At 57.6% G+C, this 21,257-nt stretch overlaps 2 protein-coding genes across 12 annotated transcripts in view; one reads left to right on the top strand and one right to left on the bottom strand.

Moving 5' to 3' along the window:
- The window catches only part of SPTBN5 (spectrin beta, non-erythrocytic 5), a 51,244-nt gene extending 50,157 nt beyond the window's left edge, over positions 1–1,087 (top strand). Inside the window, exon 69 of the mRNA XM_063794784.1 lies at positions 605–1,087. Coding sequence (XP_063650854.1) covers positions 605–617 — 13 coding nt within the window. The 3' untranslated portion in view covers positions 618–1,087. The remainder of the gene's footprint in view (positions 1–604) is intronic.
- PLA2G4B (phospholipase A2 group IVB) lies at positions 1,085–21,125 on the bottom strand. Of its 11 annotated transcripts, none has more exons than XR_010151624.1 (26): positions 21,040–21,125; positions 14,021–14,350; positions 13,600–13,656; positions 13,001–13,096; positions 12,693–12,769; positions 12,302–12,461; positions 9,005–9,077; positions 8,575–8,711; positions 8,330–8,485; positions 8,138–8,178; positions 7,960–8,002; positions 7,661–7,715; positions 7,283–7,413; positions 6,956–7,039; positions 6,641–6,678; positions 5,415–5,550; positions 4,619–4,755; positions 4,162–4,384; positions 3,912–4,029; positions 3,458–3,595; positions 3,186–3,290; positions 2,850–3,029; positions 2,397–2,563; positions 2,210–2,297; positions 1,711–1,897; positions 1,085–1,585 (listed from the first exon to the last, which is right to left on the bottom strand). XR_010151624.1 is itself a non-coding variant. In XM_054667420.2 (25 exons), the coding sequence occupies exons 6-25, from the start codon at positions 12,329–12,331 to the stop codon at positions 1,374–1,376; spliced, it is 2,391 nt and encodes a 796-aa protein (XP_054523395.1). In that variant the 5' UTR covers positions 12,332–12,461; positions 12,693–12,769; positions 13,001–13,096; positions 13,600–13,656; positions 14,021–14,350; positions 21,040–21,125; the 3' UTR covers positions 1,085–1,373. The 11 variants fall into 11 exon arrangements, 9 of the variants coding, with proteins under 9 accessions (XP_054523395.1, XP_054523401.1, XP_054523396.1 ...); XR_010151625.1 differs by having other exon boundaries at positions 8,330–8,461; XM_054667420.2 differs by lacking the exon at positions 2,210–2,297.
- Positions 21,126–21,257: the final 132 nt, after the last annotated feature.

Below are 21,257 nucleotides of genomic sequence, written 5' to 3'. Positions count from 1 at the left end.
GATGCTCAACCCCCCTCACCCACATCTCCTTCCCTTCCAAACCAGAGGGCTTCAGGCTCTCCAGGGGGAGGGGACACCTGAGGTTAGGTGAAAGTGGAGGAGGGACTGGAGACAGGCAAATCCTCCGTGCATGGGCCCCAGGATGTGCCTAGACGTGCACACGCATATACAGCCGTGTGCCTGGAGGGCTCATACCATGAGGGGTGGCAGCCACGGCTGTGGTCTCCAGTGTAACCATCTGCTCCCAGTCCTGCAGAGCCCAATATATGATTTAGATGATGTGTTGCTGACGGGACAGGCCTTGTCCTGGACACAGTGGCTCCTGAGGCTACCAGGACAGCCATTTTTTCTGCTGTCTCTAACCCAGGGCTGGGGCCGCTAGGCCAGCTGACAGACGTAGAGTTGGGTTATGAAAGTCGAGGCAATTCCCACCCACTCACCCGTCACTGTGGTCGCTGCTGCAGCGCCTGTCAGCTCTGGAATCCACTCCCACGCTTATTCTAGGAGGCTGGCTGGTCCAGGGGAGGGCAGGGGCACCAGTGTTTGTTTGGAGAAGATTCTGGGGTGGCCATACCCTACTAAATTCATTCCGTTTTCCCAACAGGTCTGATCCCTGAGGTGAACCCCAGTGCAACACCAAACTTCAGGGGCACAAGCGAGGACACATCTAAGGGACCAGAATGAGACTCAGCTACAGGCAAAAGGGCTCCTTCCCGTGGCTGCTTCAACCCAGTTCCCCAGGCCCAGCTTCTGGAATAGACAGTTCCTTCTGGTTAGATGGGTCCTACCCTGTGGCAGGAAACAGCCATTGCCTGGCCTCCCCCTGCATTCCTGTCTGGGTGAAGAGGAGACGTGTTACGGCAGAGCAGGTGGGCAAGGCCAGGGCTACCCCAGGCCCATGTGGCCTCCTCCTTGCTTGGAAGGGGTGACTCTGAGCACAGGTAGACGCAGATGTGTGCAGAGAATGTGCTCTTCAGAGGAAGAACACTGATGAGCGAGCTCTGTACCAGCCCTTGCCATGTACAGCCAAGAGCCTAGAATGACATGGCCCTTCTCAGCAGTAATAACAGATGGCCTCAGCGCCTCACATTTGTATGAGTCTGTAATGTATCCAAGTGCTCCAACTACTCAAGGTAGCGCAGAAGGGAAAACAGGCACAGGCCGGGGGGTTTTGGGTGATTACACAAATGGGCTTGGCCTCCTTACCCCACTGCAAACTGCTAAGGCGCAAGGGAGCGCCCAGCCCTCAGCCTGGACCCTGGGACAGTGCCACCTGAGCCCGAGGCTCTGAAGCACTGCGTGATGACAGTTCCCACCTGCAACTCAGCAGCCAGGGAATGAATGAGAGTTAGGGATGGCAGGGGCCCCGGCCATCAGTGGGGCCTGCGCTGCCGCCTCCGCTGCACTGCCTGGCGCAGAGCCTCCAGCAGCTGCTCTTGGTTGTTGCAGACATTGTAATGTGTCAGGTGCAGCAGCTTGTCCACGTCCTCCTGGCTGTAGGTCACCTTCGTGTAGTGGTAGGGAGAGTCCGATGAAGACAGGTTCACCTCCCCAGCTGCCGCCTCCTCGGGTGTCCGCCGGACCCCTGTGGAGAGAGTGCAGCCTGGCATGGGGAACACGTTGTGGGGAAGACGGGTTTGGAGAGGCACAGGGGACGGAGGAGGTGTGGGGGACTGGGGCAGCAGGATGGGGAGGTGAACAGCAGCTCACCCGGGGCCGAGTACTCCCGGAAGGAGTCGCTGACCAGAGGAAAGTGCAGCACCGCAGGGGCTCCGGGGCAGGTGGGGTCGGAGAAGGTGTGGCACTCCCGAGGCTGGAGCTGCTCTTCGGGGCTGGGCGAGATGGGTGGGAACGGGATCCCCTGCTCCTGGCAGAACCGGCCCAGGAGCTGCAACTGCTGCAGGGCAGGCAGAAGGGGCTTCAGAGGGACAGGGCCCCTGGCATCCTCAACACTGGGGCTGACGTAAGATGCACAGGACCTGGGGCTCAAATGCCAAAACGGTCTCCAGTGGGGCCTATGAAGCCAGTCGTTGGAAAAAACTCTCCACACCTGACAGGCCTCAGTGGCAGCTCCTCTGGGGCTAGACGGAGCCGGGTTACTCCCAGCATTCCAGTTCTACACTGGGAGCCAAAGCAGACTCAGCAGGTGGGCCCAGAGGCCCAGGACCACACCTCGCAGGTCAGTAAAGGGGACCCAGCTATAAGATACCAGGAGAACCTCGCCAGCTTCCCAACTTCCGGAAAAGAATGAGCTCCTCTGGTGGCAAATTAAGATTCCAGTGTCCCAATCACAGCTCCTAAAGGAAGCCGAACCAGACACTGGACTCCAAAGCCCCTCTCTTCAGGGGACAGGGGCCACCCACCGCCTCCCTGGTGGGCTGCCCACCCTTCCCAACCTGGAAGGCTCCGTGGAGGTTGTAGTCCAATGACAGGATGAGGTCCACGTCCCGAGTGGGCTGCAGGAGGGGCAGGCAGCTGGTATTGATGAGGTAGCCAACATCCAGCAGGCACAGGTGGGGCTCCGAGGGTGTCAGCTGGTTGGGGAGCCCATCCAGAGTGGTAGCTGGAAGGTTGGGGAGAGCAGCAATTGTCACAGATACCAAGGGTACCAGATTCCTGCTGGAAGGAGAGACTCTGGCCTCTGGTCCCTGCTCTCCTGCTGAACCAACACCCCCACAGCCCCGCAGGTGGGCCCTGGGTCCCCAAGACAAGGAGAAAAAGACCCCTGTTCCAAGTAGTCCAGGGAATCAAGCTCAAAGCAGGAGAATGGGAGGGGACTGTGAGGGGTATCTGGACTGGGGACTCAAGGCTCAGGTGGCCACAGGAGGACTTTGGAGAGAAGCAGGTACCTTTCCATGTGGAGAAGTGAGGATGCTGAAAGTAGTCTTTGTGGAAATGGAGGCCACGCAGGAAATTATGTGTGGCCTGGGCCAGTGGACGCCACGTCAGAAGATCGGTGAAAAACTCAGCTATCCTGCCGGCTGTTGAGGGTGGTTCTTCTATCTTCAGAAGGGGGACCTGCTCCTTGTCTACACAGGCAAGGTGGGGAAATGGGGACTCCTGCACCTTTATCCCCACCTTGGTGGTGACCCTGGAGGGGGAAGAGGTGTGAACCCCCCGCCCCCTGGTGCAGAGCCCCAGCTGGCTGCCCCTTGGCACCCTTATGAAGGGGCCGGAGCACTTACCCAGGTTGGCGTGGTTCCTGACCCAGCGGTCCCAGAACTGGCTGGGCTCTGAGGCCCAGTATAAGCTGTCCTGGAGGTTGGCTGCATACAGGTTGCTCCAGATACCTGAAAGAGTGGCCGTGAGGGAAGAGGGCCCCCGACTCTTGTCCCAACCCTACCCTTCCCCATGGCCAGTCCTGGCCCAGGAAACTCTTCTGACCGAGGCTGCCCTCTCACCCAGGACCCATTTTCCCTGCTCGGCCCAGCTTCCCCAGCCTGCCAGTGCCCCTCACCTTCTAAGAAGCAGATGCGGGACTCAGGAAGCCTCTTCATCAGCTGCCCCATAAAGAACTCGGAGCCAAAGAGCTCAGAGGGGATGAAGGCCCCATACTTGGGGAAGCCGACCTCGTAGGGAGAGAACTCGCACCACTCTGTGAGGAGTCCACCCCTCAGCCTCATGGTGCAGAGCCCTTAGGCACCCACACCCCCACCCCGACCCAGGGTTTTGCTTTAGGGCAGCTGAGGACCAGGAGGCCCAGGCCTTGTGGCCTGGGCTTTGTGCGTAGGACCTAAGGCCCCTGCCTCCTTCCCAAAGGGCTGAGGGACCCTGGTAGGGTGCCGGTCTCCAGAAAGCACGGGACCTGGCTCAGGAGAGGTGGGTGTGACATCTGCAATCTGCACACAGGCCCCGTCTCCCCTTATTCCACCAACTGCAAGGGCACAGGTCTCAGCTCTTGGGCTACTCACCCCCAAATTCAAAAGTGGTCAGGCTCTGCCCTTTGGTGTTGAGGGCACAGTAGATGGGCAGAGGGTTCTGGCCATGACTCAGGGCCTCCCGTTGATCTGAGAGCTTGTGATCATGGGGCTGGGGAAAGATGCGTAGAACCTAAACCCACAGTGGCCTGGGTGCCCAGGGCCTTTCCCACCCTGCTGTCCAGCACCGAGCCCCAGCTCCAGCCCTTGCCCTGGCTCTGCCCCCAGGCCGCAGCCCCCGCACCTCATCATGCAGCAGCGCCTCGTTGATGAGGGCCCACAGGTTGGTGAAGCAGCTTGGGTAGCCCAAGCGGGCACGCTCGGCCAGCTCCTGCCGGTACCGCTGCAGCTGGCTGGGGGCCAGCACACCCAGCTTGTTCTTGGTCACCTGGGTCTTCAGCAACTCAGTGGGCCCTGCCAGGTCCTTCTGAGACCACTCTGGGTCCTCATAAAGGTTGGCCAAGGCCCTGGGAAAAGCCAAAGCCAGAGGGCTGTCACTGAAGGACCCCGTCTAGACCCCACGTGCCCCGGGCTTTCTAGGACAATGGCCTGGCAGGGACCTTCCCAGGGTCCCCTTGAGCACGTTTCTCCCTGGCACATTCATTCTCCCAGCCCTTCTAGTTTTCTCAGAGGCCTAGGAGAACCCTGGCACCAGCACCCCCTGCCACACAGGGTCCAGCATCAGCCTGCCCCCAGCTCACCAGGTGGAGCCCGAGGCCCCGGTGATGTAGGAGACGCAATCCAAAAGGCCCAGCTCCTTCAGGCCAGCCAGCTGCCCATACAGGGAAGTCATTGCCCGGATCCCACCACCAGTGGCCATAATAGCTACCACTGGGATCTGGAAAAGAAGAGAGCCAGGCCTGTAGAGGCCCTAGGGATGGGGAAGGCCAAGTCACAGGAAGAAGAGGTAGCAGGTCAAGTGGCCACCCAGCCCACAGCTAAGGCCTGATCACAGGTCTTGGGACCAGTTCTGAGTCAGCCCTGGGGGCCAGAAACAGCCTTTTGAGTGCCCAGCTCCTCCAGTCCTAAGGGCTCCAGGAAAAAATGGCCCAGGCAAGTTCTGAGCCTCATCTCCTTGCCCTCAGCCCCCGAGCCTGATGCTCACTTTCTGGAAGCCCCAGGGCCCGCCTCAAAATTTTCCCAAATTGCCATCACTCCCCCAGGAGATGGCCCAGGCTAATATGAACCTCCTGAAGCACCCTGGGCCAACAGGCCTCATACCAGATATCTGTCTCCCTCCTCAGACAGGCTAGGCTGAGAACCAAGAAACAGAGTAGGAAAGCCAGCCCTATGAGGTAGCTCCCATGCGGGCTCCAGGTGCCTCAAGCAACACTCTGCCTGTACCAAGTCCCTGCTAACACCAGGTGAGAGGAAGCAGGGTGGGGACAGGCAGCTACGAGCTCTGGTCTAGATCGGGGACAAGCAGCTCCAGTGTTCAGCACCAGGAGCTAGGCCCAAGCAAGCCCGGGGACACCCCATCCAGCCCAGCCCCCAAACCTCATCCTCCTGCAGGTCTCCGTCCAGCTGCAGGGCCTGCCTCAAGGCTGCGGCCACCACCTGCTTCCTCCTGCTCAGGAAGGCCTGCTCCTCTGCACAGGGCGCGAAGCCCAGTCGCACGGCCAGCTCCCTCAGTCTGGCCGGGGAAGGAAGAGACTGTGAGACAGCTCTCAACCCTCCCCAGAGAATGGAAAGCTGGGTCTGCCTCACCTGTAATACCTACTGCCCTCCCTCTTCTCCCCAACCCTCAGTGCCACTCCCGTGTCACAAGACTGAAGTTTGACACCTGGGGAGAGTGTGTCCATGTGGACATGCTTGGGAATGCAGCAAAGCAGACTGGCAGGACCCAGAATGCCGTGGCCGAAAGAGGCTGCTTGGGGTCCCAGGTGCAGACAGGCCCCCAGGCAGGCCCCATACCATAGATCCCCCTCTCCAAGTCTCGTGTTCTGTCCCTTACCCACGGAGTTCAAAGCACTTTGGGAGGCTGAGGCAGGCATATAACTTGAGGCCAGGACCAGCCTGGCCAATGTGGGGAAACCCCGTCTCCACTAAAAATACAAAAATTAGTTGGGTGTGGTTGTGGGCACTTGTAATCCCAGCTACTCGGGAGGCTGAGGCAGGAGAATCGCTTGAACCCCAGAGGCGGAGGTTGCAGTGAGCCAAGATCGCGCCATTGCACTCCAGCCTGGGCGACAGAGAGAGACTCCATCTCAAAAAAAAAAAAAAAAAAAAAAAAGGGCAGGGGGCGGGGCAGAAAAGGACCAATAATCCTGTGTCTGTGAGGTGAGAAGCCACTCTCTCAAGACAGAGGGCCAGGGTAGGCGACAACTCTATGAAGATCATTTAAGGTCCAGCCATAACAGCTTCCACCCAAAAGGGCGCAATTTCCCCTCTTCTCTCCCTTGGTTTTCCTGCCCTCTCTGCGCCCCAAACCATGTTACCATTTTCCATCCTCGCCTCCCTGCATTTTCCAGCCAAACATTTATCAAGTGCTCCCCGGGTGCCTGGCACTGGGCCGGTCACTCACCCCTCTGACCATAGGTGCTAAGACTCCTCCCAGTACTCCTCCCAGTACTTCGTGCCCCCCCGAGCGCAAGCCTGAGCCCCTTCAGAGAGCATGAGGATGAGGGGCGGCTGTTTCTCCCCCTCACTCCTCCAGGCCTCCTCCAGCCCCGCGCCCTGGTTGTTTTCCAGGGCCTTGCCCAGTCCCCAGCCAGGCCTCTCACCCTGCTTCTTTTTTCAGCTCCACTCTCATCAGGGGCTCCTGAAAACCGTGAAGGCCCCAGTCACAAAAGGTCGGCCACCTCCACCCAGCTCTGGTCCTCTTACCCTGATCCCCGGCGCACCACCCCCGCCCCGCCACTGTCTCCACAGGCGCCAGGCCTGAAGCAGGGATGCTCAGAGGACACTCCCCAAAGAGCCTGGCCCCAGCACCTGCTCAGGGTGTGACCCACGGAGAAGTGGGAAGCAGGCCCCTCCCTTTGTGGCCTGGGTCCCAGCCCCATCCAGGCGCCTTGCTTCCTTCCCTGGGAGGCCAGTACCTGGGACGTGGGGAAGACAAGCCTCACCACTTGACCAGAGGGCAGGGCACTCAGTGGCACCTTTAGTTGCTCCTCGGGGGCATCCTGCAGGGGACAAAGAATGGAGACCTAAGAATCTTTACGCTTCCACTCCTAGCAAAGACCTCACCAAACTCCCGCCGGCAGCCATAGAGGTATGGGAGGGATGGGAAGGGGAGACAAGCATGGGCCCACACATGCTGCCAGGGTGCCCACTCTGCCAGGTGGAGCAGAGGTCAGACTGGGAGGAGGTGCAGAGGGAGGGAGGAAGTTCTGGGGGCCCCACCTCGAGGGAGCGAGGCACACTACCTGCAGGTGAATACTCAGCTCCTGCTCCCAGCAGGCTGGGCAGTGGAAGCGGAAGGTGCCAGTGCCCACAGAGGCCTCCTGCGGACCCTCACAGGACCCAGAAACCACAAGCTGAACTCTGTGCTCTGAGGCTGGAAACAGGAACCAGAGCAGAGAGGCTGGGGACGGTATCTCTGCCCACAGAACCCATCTTGCTGCGTGGCCTGGAGGGCACCTCCCTCTCCCCACTGAAATGGTCTGGTGGAGATGGATCCCCCACCACGGTCCCCCGAGAAGGCCTAAGGGGAAAGCTCAGGCCCCAGGGAGAATTGTCCAATGCTTAAAGGGGGAAGACAAGAGCTGAGAGCCAGGGGCTGTCCCAGTGGGTTGGGGACTCACACTTCTGGTCTCCTGTCTCCTCCAGTTGAACGTGCAAGCAGGAGAGCTCCCGGGCCTGAGTCATGAAGACAGCCCCTCAGACACTAACCCCACCCCCCATTCAGGGACCCCCACCCTCGCAGCACCCTGGCTGCTGCTGGTCTGCACTTCATTACCTGGGCCCTTGAGATTGTATTCCCTTAACAAACTGAAATCCCAGGGTCCCCAGGCTGAGGCAGCGGTGGGCCTGTACCTCAAGTCGCTGGCATGAGGGAGTCCCGGGGACCCCAGACCGCCTCCCAGAGCACTAGCACACTCACCACCAGAACGCCATTGCTGACGAGCCACTCGCCACGGTCAGCCCTGGAAAGAGCCCCCAGAGCCCCCTTAGCAGGAGTCCAGGTTCCCACCCCACAGAGACCTGGGCATCCCCCAGGCACTAGTGCTGTCCTTCCCACAAGGCACTCCCACCCAAACTGCCCCAGGCCCCTGACTCACAGACTCTGCAGGCGAAATTCAACTTCCAGGCGCCCCTCACCCTGGGAAGAGAGCCAGAAGTAAGTTAGAAAGGGTCAGAAGGAGTGCACATATGTCAGTGAGTATGAGAGACATGCGTGTGTGTGTGCATGTGTGCGCGTGGAGATTTCAACCCAGACACCAGCTAGGGCTGCCGTGGAAACACCGCCTTGCCTGAGGGCTCAGTGAGAAGCTCTCGCGCCGGAACTCCCCAGCCCGCAGAGTCCCCGCATCAAACAGTACTGACAACACAGGGTCATCTCCGGTCACCAGGTCCTGGTCAAAGACTTTCAGTTCCATGACATTCTGGAGGGGAAAAGAGTGACAGGGCTGCAGGAGGGAGGGGACAGAAAGGTGAGCAGGGCAGCGGCAGTGGCTGGCGAGGATGTGGGTAGAGTCAGCGCTGATGCCTGGCCCACCTTGAGCTGCCTGTGGATCCTGAAGTGAAAGCTCTGGTTCCAGACAGGGCTACTGCTGTTCTTGACCGTGCGTGTCTGGAGCCTGTGGCTGCAGGCCGTGGGCAGCCAGAGAGTCACGTAGCAGTCAGAGGGGGTCACTGCAGGAAGGAACAAGTGCCCAGCGGTGGACAAGAGCCCTTCCCAGCCGCCCAGACCCACTTCCTTCCATCACCTAGAGACTCATGTGGGTTAAGACTGAGGGGGAGGGGAAGTGGGGGCCAGAGGCAGAGCCCCAGCTGCCACCTTCCACCCAGAAGCTCCTCTCAGCTCCCTCCTCTAGGCCCTGCCCACCGGCCCACCCGCCTCCACCAAATCCAGCCACAGCACCCTCCTCCTCAGCACCCTCCTCCTCCCTCAGCCCAGCACAGGGGCCAGGGCGGTGCGCACTCACCTAGGTCCTCAGAGGGTAGGCGATGGGCCTGCAGGACACGAACCGTGAGCAGGCAGGTCCTGGACACCTCTGCCTGCAGAGGTGGGAGAGGGGAGACCTGCTACGGGCTGATGAAGCCAAGGGTGACAGGGGCCACAAAGGAGGCTGGAGCAGTGCCTCAAGGCCTAATCCTGAACCCCAGGCCCATCCTCCATCTCATCAGAATCCTGAATCAACAAGAGGAGACATGATATCTCCATCATGATGCCTGCCAGCACTTACACAATGCTCTGCGCCGGCTCTGGGCCAAGGGCTTTGCATACATTAACTCATTTATCGCACAACCACCTCATGCACAGATACTATTTACGATGGCCCACTCCACAAGGAAACTGAGGCACAGAGAAGCAGTCACTTGCCTGAGGTCCACAATTGGGGTTGGAGCCCGGGCAGGCTGGCTCCAGATTTATGCCTCACACAGATCTGCTTCCACCTTCTCGGGCTAGTATCCTTTAGGCTCTCCACCCCACATCCCCAGCCCACACCCCAGCTAAGCAGCTTTCCGGCTGGTCTTGGGTGGCAGGGGACATAAGCTATCGAGGGAGGGGAAGTAGCACATCAGGGCCTTGGGCCCCAGGCTGAGCTGCTCTCGTACCCTCCCTCCACCCCGGTCAGAAGAGCATCCTGGAAATGGGCTCTCTCCTGGGCAGGGGAAGCGGCTCCTAGCTCAGACCCCTCACAGGCTGTCATGTCCTCCAGGTCCTGCCAGGTCAGGCTGAAGATGGTCCCCCGGTAGCTCCCTCCAAACCCATGCCCCTGGTTCTGGGAATGCAGCCTGGCAGGCGCACCGGGACCAGGGAAGCCTGTGCCAACTGCTTCCTTTCGGCCTTCCACCTGCCTCCGCAAGGACCCTAACAGGTCAAGCCCAGGGAGCAACCAGGTCCAGGGCAGTGCTGGAGGGCCTCATCCACCAGGGTCAGCCCAGGGCCCTCACACTCCAGGCAACTGAGTCAGAGGAGCATGGAGGAGCCACTTGCTTCCAGGGCCTCAGGGCGGCAGCTGGGAGCCTCTGAGTCTCCAGGGCCCAAATCTATGGTGCCAGGGAGCTCTGCCAGGAGCCCGTTCCCAGGACAGAAAACACTCAGGATGGATCCCTCATCCCCAAGCCTCCTTCTCCCCTGGCTTCTGCCCACTACCCTGGTCTTGTGGTCAATAAACTCCCCTCCCTACCCCTGGAGAAGACCACAGCTCCCATAAGAAACATATTAACTAGGCCCCAGGTAGAGACCAGGGGTCCCAGTAGGGACCCAGGGCCCTGCCAGGCCTTACCACAGCCATGAGACTGAGTCCTCAGGAGCAGGAATGATGGGGCAGTGGCCACAGGATCAAGGACTGTCAGCTTTCTAACCCAGAGCCAGGGATGTGATGTCCCAATTGGTCCCAAGTCCCTCCTACCCGCCGCCTCTGCTCCACCTAAGCTCCACACCCACTCCTGAACCAGCCACCTGTCCAGGAAATGAGGCACCCTAAGCCTATACTAGAGCTCCTGATACCTCTGTGGCACTCGCCAGCCTTTACCAGCTGGGCCTGCCCCACCCAGCCCTGCAATCCCAGCCTGGAGAGCTTGCTGCCAGGGGCTGAGCAGAAGGAAAGCAGGGGTGAGTCCCAGAACAGCAGCCAAGGGAAGAGTGGAGTTCCCTGTCACAGGCCTTTCGCAACTCTGGCACCTGTTGGACAGGAATGCCCAGTCTTGATGGCAGGGCTCCATCAATCTGAGATGAACACCCAGGCCCCCTCACGGCAGGCAGGGGAGTGGCTGTCACATAAAACAGCCCTTCAAAGCTAGGTGCTGAGTGGCCAGGGATGAGGCCTGTGGGTTGGCACTCAGGGGCAGGGGGTTCTTCTGCCTCCAGGGCATGGTTTGTGGGGGGGTCAGCGTGTGGAGACCAACTCTTTCCTCAGAGGGACAGCCCCAGAAGAGGCGGGGGCTTCCGTCCCTTCCTGCCTGTGCCTGTTATGGGAGAAACAGGGGTTATCCCCAGGGCACCAGGTCCCACCTGCTGCCCCTGAACTGGGGGAGGACAGTAACCATAGGAGAGCTAGGAATAGCTCTCAGGGTCCTGGGCCAAAGAGGTCCGGACCAGAGAGCTACAAGACTCAGGTCTGCTTGCTTGTCCCAGGGAGGGGCTGCGGTGGCTCTCATGGACAGCGGGACTTGGGCAGCTGACGGCTCTTTGGGCCCAGGCTGGGATCCAGCCCTCACCCCCAGTGAAGGTCACCCTGAAGTTTTTACCTGAACCTTCAGGCCCTCCTTAGACCACAGAAGGCAACTTCAAGAGGGAGGATCAGAACATACGACTTATAAGCCAGGTGCAGCGGCTCACACCTGTAATCCCAGCACTTTTGGGAGGCCGAGGCAGGTGGATCACGAGGTCAGGAGATCAAGACCATACTGGCTAACACGGTGAAACCCCGTCTCTACTAAAAATACAAAAAAATTAGCCGGGCATGGTGGCACGCACCTGTAGTCCCAGCTACTTGGGAGGCTGAGGCAGAATAGTGTGAACCTGGGAGGCGGAGCTTGCAGTGAGCTGACATCACACCACTGCACTCCAGCCTGGGTGACAGAGCGAGACCCCATCTTAAAAAAAAAAAAAAAAAAAAAAGGCCATACGACTCACAGCTACCTTTTATTCAACATGTCCTGTGTGCCAGCTCCATGCTGGTCCTCATAGACATCATCTCCAAGCCCACAACAGCCCTGCGAGGTACAGCCATTATTATCTCTTTACTGACAGGACACCAATGCCCGAGATGCAGTGACTCGCCCAACATCACAGCGCTGGGGAGAGGTGCTGCTGCACCTGATCCCCACTCTGCTCACCTGTGTGGCAACTTCCTGAGAACCCTCACCCAGACCTGCCTGGCACCTTGAGTCCTTATGACCACATTCCAAGATCCTCCAAAGCTGATCTCAAGCCATGCTGGACCCGGGGCCAGCAGCCAGCATGCACACTCCAGGCTCTCTCGAGAATTGACCCGGCCAGGGAGGGGCTGGCCCCGTCCCCAGAGGCGTGCTTGGTCGTGTTCACCAGTGCTCCATCAGTCAAGGCCTGAAGCCTTGGTGAGGGAGTCGAGCAGCTGGAAGTAACTATACTTGAGGTCGTATTCCATGTCATACCAGAAATTCACTGTGGGAAGAACAGGGATCTGAGCATGAAGATCCCTCTTCTGACCTAGAGCCTCCCAAGCCTCCCCCCAGAGGCCCTGCTGGACCTTGGCAGGGCCTGTCCCCAGGTGGCCTGGGCAACTCCTCACCTGCGATGCAGCCCTGGGACTGCTGGACATGGTGGAACCACAGAGCCGGCAGATAGAGCATCTCACCGGCCCGCACCGTGCAGCGAAGGGCCTGGGCCTGACTGTAACTAGGGTACCGTGCTAGGTCTGGCGCCAAGGGGTCCAGTGGGATCCAGGGCACCTGGGAACACATCAGATGCCAGGGAGCAGCCCCCCAGACCCCCCAGGACTTCAGGCTCTGTCCCTTCCAAAGGTCAACACACCACAGGCCCTGCTTGGCTCAGCACTGAAAGGCCTCAGACTTAGGGACTTTTCAGAGCAAGGTGCCACCTCCCCAGATCTTTTGTGCCTGCTCTTCAGAGCCAGGCTTCTGCCCTTCTCCCTCCCTAGAGCCCAAGAACAGGACAGACACCTTCTCCATGGCCTCTTCATCCACCACCTTAAAGGTGCCCTCTTCAGTTAGCTGGTAGGTTGCCGGCGTGTACAGCTCTGGAGCCCAAGGGAGAAGGGTGTGGGGGAATTGCAAACAGCCTGGAACTTGCCAGACCCTCCTCCACCCCAGCCAGCCCTGGGCAGGGGCAAGGGGATCAGGGGCCCTGGTGCACTGGGGATGCCACAGCCACACCTCAGGCCTGGGAACTGGCCTCCCAGGCTCTTGCTGCCTCCCTCCCCCTTGGGCCAGCTGTTCCCCAGCCCCTCCCTGCAGGCCACATCCCCTACCATAGGGGATGAAGGGCCGGTCGCTGGGCGGATGGAACAGGAAATGCTTCTCTCCTGAGACCACGCAGTAGAGGTTCTCATAGTGGTCCTTGTGCACTGCCAACAGAAAGAAGGCCCGGGGGCAGGGTATGGAGGGCAGGGGCACGGGAGGAGGCAAACCATCATGCTGAGAGCCCTGCACCCCAAGACGGCCTATGACAAAAGAGAAGCACGCACAGAGCCAGTGGGCTGGAGATGCCAGGGGCTCTGATGGGCATTCTGGAACTCTGCCTACCAGGGACCTGATGCTCACCAGGCCCTGGACTCCTCTTCAACAAGAGGGGAAGTTCTCCTACACTTACCCCCTGGCCCAGCAGGCCTTCAGGGAGGTTTCTTTGGGTCTAGAAGAAACAATGCACCCGCCCCCAATGCCATGGGTCCATTCCCCGACCTCAGCTGTCAGGGGAAACCCTCTGTGGTGCCCGAGTTCTAGAAGCCAAAAGAAATCTTAGAGAACAGCCCAACCTCCACCCAGGGCCATCCCTCCACTCCTGGCCTCGTCTTCCCTCCCTCTGCCCCAACCTGCTCCTTCCCCACCTTTGTATTCCCCTTACACCTACAAGAAGTCACCGCAGCCGCCTCCCCCAGCCAGAAGTTCACAGCATCAGGCATCTTTCCTGCAGGGCAGAAGGCAGAGAGCAAGTTAGGAAGGCCAGGCTGGGGAAAGCTGCCATCCAGTGATGCCAGAGCCAAAACCTGGGTGAGCACAGAAGAATCCCAAGAAAGGGGTCAGGGAGAAGAGGCAGAGGTTGGGAAATCTTGGGGAAGGGGTCCTCCCTCCCTGGGGCAGAAGGAAGGACAACAATCTTTGGCAGTTCATCTATGATGAAGTCAAGGCCTGGGAATGTATTTAGTGAGCTGCACCAGATGCTGACAGGACCAAGCCCATAGGCCAGGTCATCACCTAAGGGCAAACAGGCTGACCCCCCTCCTTCCCATATCTTCCCTGTCCAGGGCCAGGACCACCCCACCTCCACTCACCCAGGGCTTCGGAGGCCCAGGGCACATGGGATTCCAGATCAGGCAGCAGCTGGGGCAGCTCGGTGGGCAGGTTGGAGCACTGCTTCTGCACATAGAGGACTCCAGGGTGCTGGGCCCGGCCCTCCAGCACATCCAGCACGAAGCTCAGGGGCAGGCGGCGCTCAGCTGGCATCATGAAGCGATCCCCTCTCACGGCATCCGCGTAACCATCTGGGGTCACGGCCACACTCACCTCTGTGGAGCCCACTGTGGCTCTAGAGGAATGGACACTCAGCCCATGCCCAGATGCCAGTAATCACTGCTCACACCTGACCCCAGGGCAGCTCCCACCTGAAATAGGGGAGGGACCACTTCTGGAGGGCCGGCCAGTGCTGCAAAGCATTGCGGATGATGCACGGCCTGTTGGGGCAGACCCAGTCCCGGTAGAAGTGGAGCGGAGTTGGGGGTTTGTCCAGGTAGGGCACAGCAAGAGGCACGCAGAGCTCTGAGAGAAAGAAGACAGGGGATGGAAGGGCTGATGTCTGCAGCACCCAGTCCCTGCCCAAGAGATGCCCTCCCTGGAAAGGCCGCGCTGTGTCACTGGGAAATGCTTGTTGGTGACCAAAGGACCCTGGACAACCAGTAATAGAAAGATGAAGACGGAAAAATGAAAGCAGAAAGCATCATGCACACACACCAGCATGGGCCCTGACCGTCCACAGGGCCAGAGGCTGCTACCCAGCCCATAAGCCAAATCCCCTGTGGGGCTGTGTCTGCACAGTGGACCCTATGCCTTCCCACCCTGGAGAGGCCAGCCTCCTAGCATCTACCAGGAAAGGCCACCATGGAAGTGGCATTGGGAGCTCCAGAATGAGTAAGGCTGAGGCCCCATGGCCACAGGCTATTCTGGGTGTTGTGTGGCTCTGGGAAGCCCCCTTTAACAGTGACATTTACTGAGCACCAGGAATGTGCTCAGCACTTGGCTTGGCTAATCTGGGGCTATCAGGGATGACACAATCATCATCTTAAGAAATTTACAACCTTCTTACCCGGGAAGACAAACTACCAGATGACACCAATGGAGGAAAAGGAAGGGCTCGGCTATGGTTTGGGTCCTGCTGAACAGCATCACCATCTCCAGACACCCAGGGCCACCACGTACACTTCGGCAGGCTGCGTGGTGTGCCGCCTGCGCAGGGGTCTACAGTGGCCCTGTGTCACCTCTAATCAAAATCTTTTTGACTCAGCTTTCTCCTTCACTCCCGTCATCCTACTGGTTGGCTCTGAGTGCTGTTGATTCTGTCTCCTATGTCTCTCAAACCCACCGTCTCCTCTCCTCCGCTGGCATCCACATTCCAGCTACCTCCTTTGGGTCCTCACTCAAATATCACATTGATAAGACTTCCTTCTCCGACTACACTTTCTAAATTTATAATCTGTCCCCCTGCCGCAAATCTTTATATCCCTTTCCGTATTTTTTCTCGTTAGCATTCATCACCATCTGACATGCTATATATTTTAGGGCTAGACGTGGTGGCTCATGTCTGTAATCCCAGCACTTTGGGAGGCAGAGGCAGGAGGATTGCTGAGGCCGGGAGGTCAAGACCAGCCTTGGCAACGTAGGGAGACCCCATCTCTACAAAAAAATTAAAAATTAACTGGACATGGTGGCATGCACCTATACTCCTAGCTACGCTAGAGGCTGAAGCCAGAGGATCACTTGAGTCCAAGAGGTAGAGGCTGCAATGAGCTATCATCGTGCCACTGCACTCCAGCCTGGGTGACAGAGCAAGACTTTAACTCAAAAATAAAAAAATAAAAATAAAAAAAAATAAAAAATATATATATATTTCACCTAAACTGTTTATCATTCTTTCACCCTTGCTAGAATGTGAACTCCACAAGGGCAGAGACACTTGTCTGTTCACTGATGCACCCCTGGGACCTAGAACAGTACCTAGCACACAGCATGTGCTCAGCAAGTATTTGCCTAATGTTGAATACAAGTCTCCAGTATCCTGGCTGGATGGTTGCAGTAGTGAACTAGCTGGTTTCTGTGGCTTAATTCCACTCCCTCCCAAAGCATTCATCATCATAGCCCCAGTCATCTTCTGAAAATACAATCTCATATTGTCATACCCCTAGTAACAAATGCCTCGATGGCTTACCACTGCTCCTTAGAGAATGTTGCCTGCCTTGGCACGCACGACCAGGCCCAACCTACTCTTCCAGTCTGATTTCCTGTCTCGTGCCTGCGCTTGCCACACACCCTCTATTCAGGTGGTACCTTTGTTCCAGCTGCTCACTCAGACTGGAGTGTCTTTCTGCTGGTTTTTATAAAGTGTACAGGGCTTCGCTTTGCTACATTCATGCTCTAGGTCAAGCCAGAAGGCCGTGGTTCCCATTTGGTGGTTACCACATGCTGCTCCAAATGGTCCCAGCACCGATGTTCACCTCTGAGGTTACGCTGCACCTCTCACAGCAACACCATGCCAGTCACCTTTACTTTCTGATCAGTTGGAAAGTGAATGTTCTTAGATCAAATATTGTAACTGAGTGAGAAGACCCCACTGGGCCCAGGAATACTGGAAAGGAAAGAGTTGGTGTGCCTGTTTGCTTCCCTGGCTAGAGGCAAGATGGCACCCATCCAGTAGATATGGAATCCAGGAGAGAGCAAAGTGGCAAAGGCCTTCCCAGTCACGCCAGCCCATCCAAGCAATCACCTTGAGAGACGGGGTGGTCTGGGGCTCAGTACATCTTCCTGTTGTACTCGCTGAGATTAAGAGACAGGGTCTTGCTCTGTTGCCCAGGCTGAAGTGCAGTGACGCAATAATAGCTCACCGCAGCCATAAACTGTCACGGGATCTTTGGGGTGTTGCTTTACCAGCTGGAAACCTCTGTGGCCAGTGATGCCTTTGCCTGTTTTGCTCAGGCCCATTGGGCCCACTTGGCCCTGTAGGCTGTGCTCAGCTCATGCTACCGGCCTGGATCCCACACCTGCCAAGGGAGAGTGGGGCAGCGAGGGGTGTGTGAGTGAATGAGTGTGGGGTTTGGCCACTGCGCACAGCTAGGCATGTGGGCTGCGGTGGGGCAGGCAGCTTCAGGTGCCAACACAGGCGCTGGTTTCCCGCAAGGCTGCAGCTAGACCAGGTGTACCATAAGCAGCTTCCACAGCTGACACTGGGAAGCATGGTGGTGCCTGGAAGCTTGCAGATACCAGGAACCGCAGAGCCCTAAAGAGGGTGTCAGAACCCCAGCTTGGGGAGCTCCTGGGTCTGGACTCCCCAAAGGGCCGCAGCTTTTTCCTTCTGGTCACCCACAATGTGGCGAGCAAGACGCATGGTTCAGCCCTCTTCATGTTACAGCTCTTTTAGCCCCGCCACTCAGCAGGTCCCAATTCTTGTCCTGCATCCAGGAAGAATGAGGTACACACAGACAAGCAGAGGGTAAACAAGACAAAGAGGAGCTTTAATGAGCCATAGAATAGCTCAGAGGAGACCCACAGTGGGCAGCTCCTCTCCGCAGCCAGGGTGTCCCAACGAGTGTTCAGCTCTCAGCAAAGAGGATAGCTCCTCTCTCTGCAGGCAGGTAGTCCTGTTGAGTGTTCAGCTCAGCAGAGCTTTGTTCCAGCTGCTCACTCAGACAGGAGTGTCTTTCTGCTGGTTTTTATAAAGTGTACAGGGCTTCGCTTTGCTACATTCATGCTCTAGGTCGAGCCAAAAGGCCGTGGTTTCCATTTGGTGGTTACCACATCCTGCTCCAAATGGTCCCAGCACTGATGTTCACCTCTGAGGTCACACTGCATCTCTCACGGCCACACCATGCCAGTCACCTTTATTTTCTGATCAGTTGGAAAGTGAATGTTCTTAGATCAAATATTGTAACTGAGTGAGAAGACCCCACTGGGCCCAGGAATACTGGAAAAGAAAGAGCTGGCATGCCTGCTTGCTTCCCTGGCTAGAGTAGCTCCTCTCTGTGGGCTGGTTGTCCTGTCATCTCTCCAGCTCTCAGCAGAGAGGGTAGCTCCTCCCCGCAGCTGGTCGTCCCATCGTCTCTTCTGGTCTGGCTGAGTCAGGGGCTTTTTATGGGTCTCACAGGGGAGGACGTACATGCCTATTGGTCCATGGGCAGCCATGGGTGGGCCGGAAAAAGCACCAAAAGTTCCCATTCCGGTCCATGGAACCGGCAGCCCAGCCCCCAGGCTTCAGGCCTTCGCTGGCTTGAAGGTCGGGCTTCACCGGGACCCGCCACCTTCCATCCAGGAACCTGTCTGCCTCTTGCCACCATTCACGGCACCCAAGCTGTTTGTGCCAAGGGGTGCCTGCAGGCCAGCACTGAGCTGCCCTCAGCCCCTCTTGGCCTCCCTCCCATGCTCGTTGGCACCCAAAGGCCAGAGGGGGCCAAGGAGGCAGGGGGCTGGTGTGTCAGCACTGCAATAGCACCCAGGCTCGGCCTCAACTTTGCTCCATGATCTGATCAGGTGCTGACAGTGGGGAGAAGCCAGACAGCAGGATCAGGCACTTCCAAGCCTGCGGCAGCAGGAAGGGGCCTTCCTGGGTCCCCAAAAGTGCAGACATGCCTGGGTCCACAGCTGCAGCTTGGGAGGCTGCAGCTGCATCTAGGAGGGTGGGGCTCCTGCCTGCTCCTGGCTCCCAAGAGCACAGGGGTGCCTGAGTTGCAGACCTGGCTTGGGTGGCTGTAATTGCGCCTAGGGAGCTCCCACTCCACCAACTTGGAAGGGGTGGGGCTCCCACTTGTCCCCAGTTCCCGCCAGCTCTGTGGAACATGTGGCCCCAGCTGCCTCTCCTCTTCGCATTTTCCCCACAGTGGCGGCGGGCAAGGTACGTATGGCATGGCAGCTCTGACCACCCCAAACAAATGAGCCTAGTAGTCCTGTGTTCCGGAAACAGTGAAGAAGCCAGTTTGCAGGAGCAGGGTCTTTGTGCACATGTGTGAGTATTTTTGTACTCACAAGTACAAGTCCCTACAAGTCCCAGTTGCACCTTTGGCAGGGTGCTCGCAGGCTTCTGGGATGTGGCAGGGAGTGAGGTTCAGGCTGCAGCAGAGGGTCTGGGCTTAGGAGCAGGTCCTGCCCAGCCATGTGAGGGTGGGGGTGGTGCAGTCGGCTGCCTCGGGGATGCAGGGAACAGGGGACTCACTACCACCACTGCTGCTCCCAGAGCCGCTTCTGCTGCCCGACTTGTGCCTCCCCACTGCAGCCAGCATGATGACAGCATCTGCTTCAAACTGCCCGCCACTGTCATCAAAACTACTGGACTCAAACAATCCTCTTGCCTCAGGAGGTGGGACTACAGGCACATGCCACCACACGATGGTGTCTCACTGTGTTGCCCACGCTGGTCTTGAACTCCTGGCCTCAAGAGATGCCTCCCACCTTGGTCTCCTGAAGTGCTAGGATTACAGGCGTGAGTACTGCACACAGCCTGGGATTCTGAAAATACATGGAAACTGCCATTTTTTCACCCTTTGGACTTCTGCAATTAGGGATTTATTTTACTTGCTCACCATTTCCTTTAGAGAATGGCTGCTTTCCTCTCCTGGGGCTTCCAAGTGAGAAAATTTCAAAAGGGATCCAAACAATTGCTTTGACCCCATAACTCTGCTAAGAATTTAACAAGGCCGGGAGCGGTGGCTTATGTGTTCCATGGCGTTCCAAAACTTTGGAATGCTGAGGTGGAAGGATTGTTTGAGGAATCTGAGACCAGCTTTGTCTCTACTAAAATTCAAAAAAATTAGCCAGGCGTGGTGGCGCATGCCTGTAGTCTCAGCTACTCCCAGGTGCTGAAGCAGGAGGATCTCTTGAACCTGGGAGGTCGAGGTGCAACGAGCTATGATCGTGCCACTGCACTCCAGCCTGTGTGACAGAATAAGACCCTGTCTCAAAAAATATAAAGAATTTAACCAACAAACATACTCACACATGTGCAGAAGACGCTGCTCCTGCAGACTGGCTTCTTCACTGTTTCCTAAACACATCAGGCACACTCCCACAGAGGGCTTTGCCTGCACTTACCTTCTAACCTACTTCTTCTACTCTACAATGTACTCATTCAGTACACCTGTGGTTAATTGTCCACCTTCTCACTTAGAATGTAACAGGCCATAGACTGTAAAAGACAGATTTGTTTTGTTCAGTGATGTATCTCAAACACACTGAACAGAGCCTGGCACACAGAGATGCTGAATAAGTATTTGTTAAATCAATCCTCAAAGTATTCGTTGCAGCATTATTGAAAACAACGGATTGGATATGACCTAAATGACTAAGTGAATACAGCACTAGCACACAGACGTGAAAAAGACTGAGGCAGAGGAATGTGAAATGATCTCCAAGATACACGGTGCAGAAGAGTGTGTTTAGCAGGCTATTTGTACAAAAAAAGGGTAAAAAGTCGTGTGTGCACGGATATAAACAATCTTTCTGTAAGAATGCAAACTGGGGCTGGGAGGGAACCTTGCTTCATTTACATTGCGTACCATTGTATATTACATACCCATCACATACACATGAGCCTGTGTTGCTGTTCAGTGGTAAGAAATCATTTAAAAATAGAAAAAAGAAGGAAGGAGGGAAGAGAGAAAGAAAGAAAAGGAATAAAAACCAAGCAGGGGAAGAGCCAGGGACCATTTGGTCAGCCTGCAATCCTCCCAAAGTGCGACAAGGGAGTTGAGGTCGGAGGTGGGGCACGTGGGGGAGGAATCCGACCACCACCTGTGTGCCTTCGATGAGCTTTCAACAAGGGTAACAGCAAGCTGCTCAAGACGGTAGGAAACACAGGGCTTCGCCGCGACCACGGTCAAGACGGCACCGGGCCTTGGGAATGACGTGAACAGAATCACCCAGGAAGCCGCGGGAGCGCGCGAACACGAGAGAAGGGAAGCAGGTTGCCACAGCAGAGCAACCCGAGCGGGGCCTCAGGGCAGTCGCACACACGAGGTTCCGAGCCCCCGGGGTCAGCGGCATCCCAGGGCCCCTCCCGTGTTCGGAAATCGCCGCAGCCTGTGGGAGAGCCACTCACCCCTTGCAGCGGCCGGGAATTCTCGTAACTCGCTCCGCACGGCTTCCAAAGCCGCCTCCGCCATGGCTGCGTCAGCGCCGGCCGAGACCCCGCCTTTCCCCGACGCCCCGCCGCAGGCCACACCCCCAGACCCTCGCCCCGCCCTCCCAGAGGCACCCGCCGCAGGCCACACCCCCAGCACCCCGCCCCGTCCTGCCCCTGGACACACACCGGGTTCT

This window comes from Pan troglodytes, chromosome 16 (genome assembly GCF_028858775.2).
Source record: "Pan troglodytes isolate AG18354 chromosome 16, NHGRI_mPanTro3-v2.0_pri, whole genome shotgun sequence".
NCBI lineage: Eukaryota > Metazoa > Chordata > Mammalia > Primates > Hominidae > Pan > Pan troglodytes.
The sequence above is the reverse complement of the archived record's forward strand: the minus strand, read 5'-3'. Positions and strand labels throughout refer to the sequence as shown.

What these genes read in the sequence shown, in the direction of transcription:
- PLA2G4B (XM_054667420.2), bottom strand. Translation starts at nt 12,331, where the DNA reads ATGTCCAGCAGTCCCAGGGCTGCATCGCAG. An exon ending in GTCCCAGGGCTGCATCGCAG is followed by an intron (nt 9,078 to 12,301) that starts GTGAGGAGTTGC and finishes CCACCTCTGCAG; the next exon opens with GCAGAGGTGTCCAGGACCTG. An exon ending in CAGGAACCACGCCAACCTGG is followed by an intron (nt 3,030 to 3,185) that starts GTAAGTGCTCCG and finishes TTGCCTGTGTAG; the next exon opens with ACAAGGAGCAGGTCCCCCTT.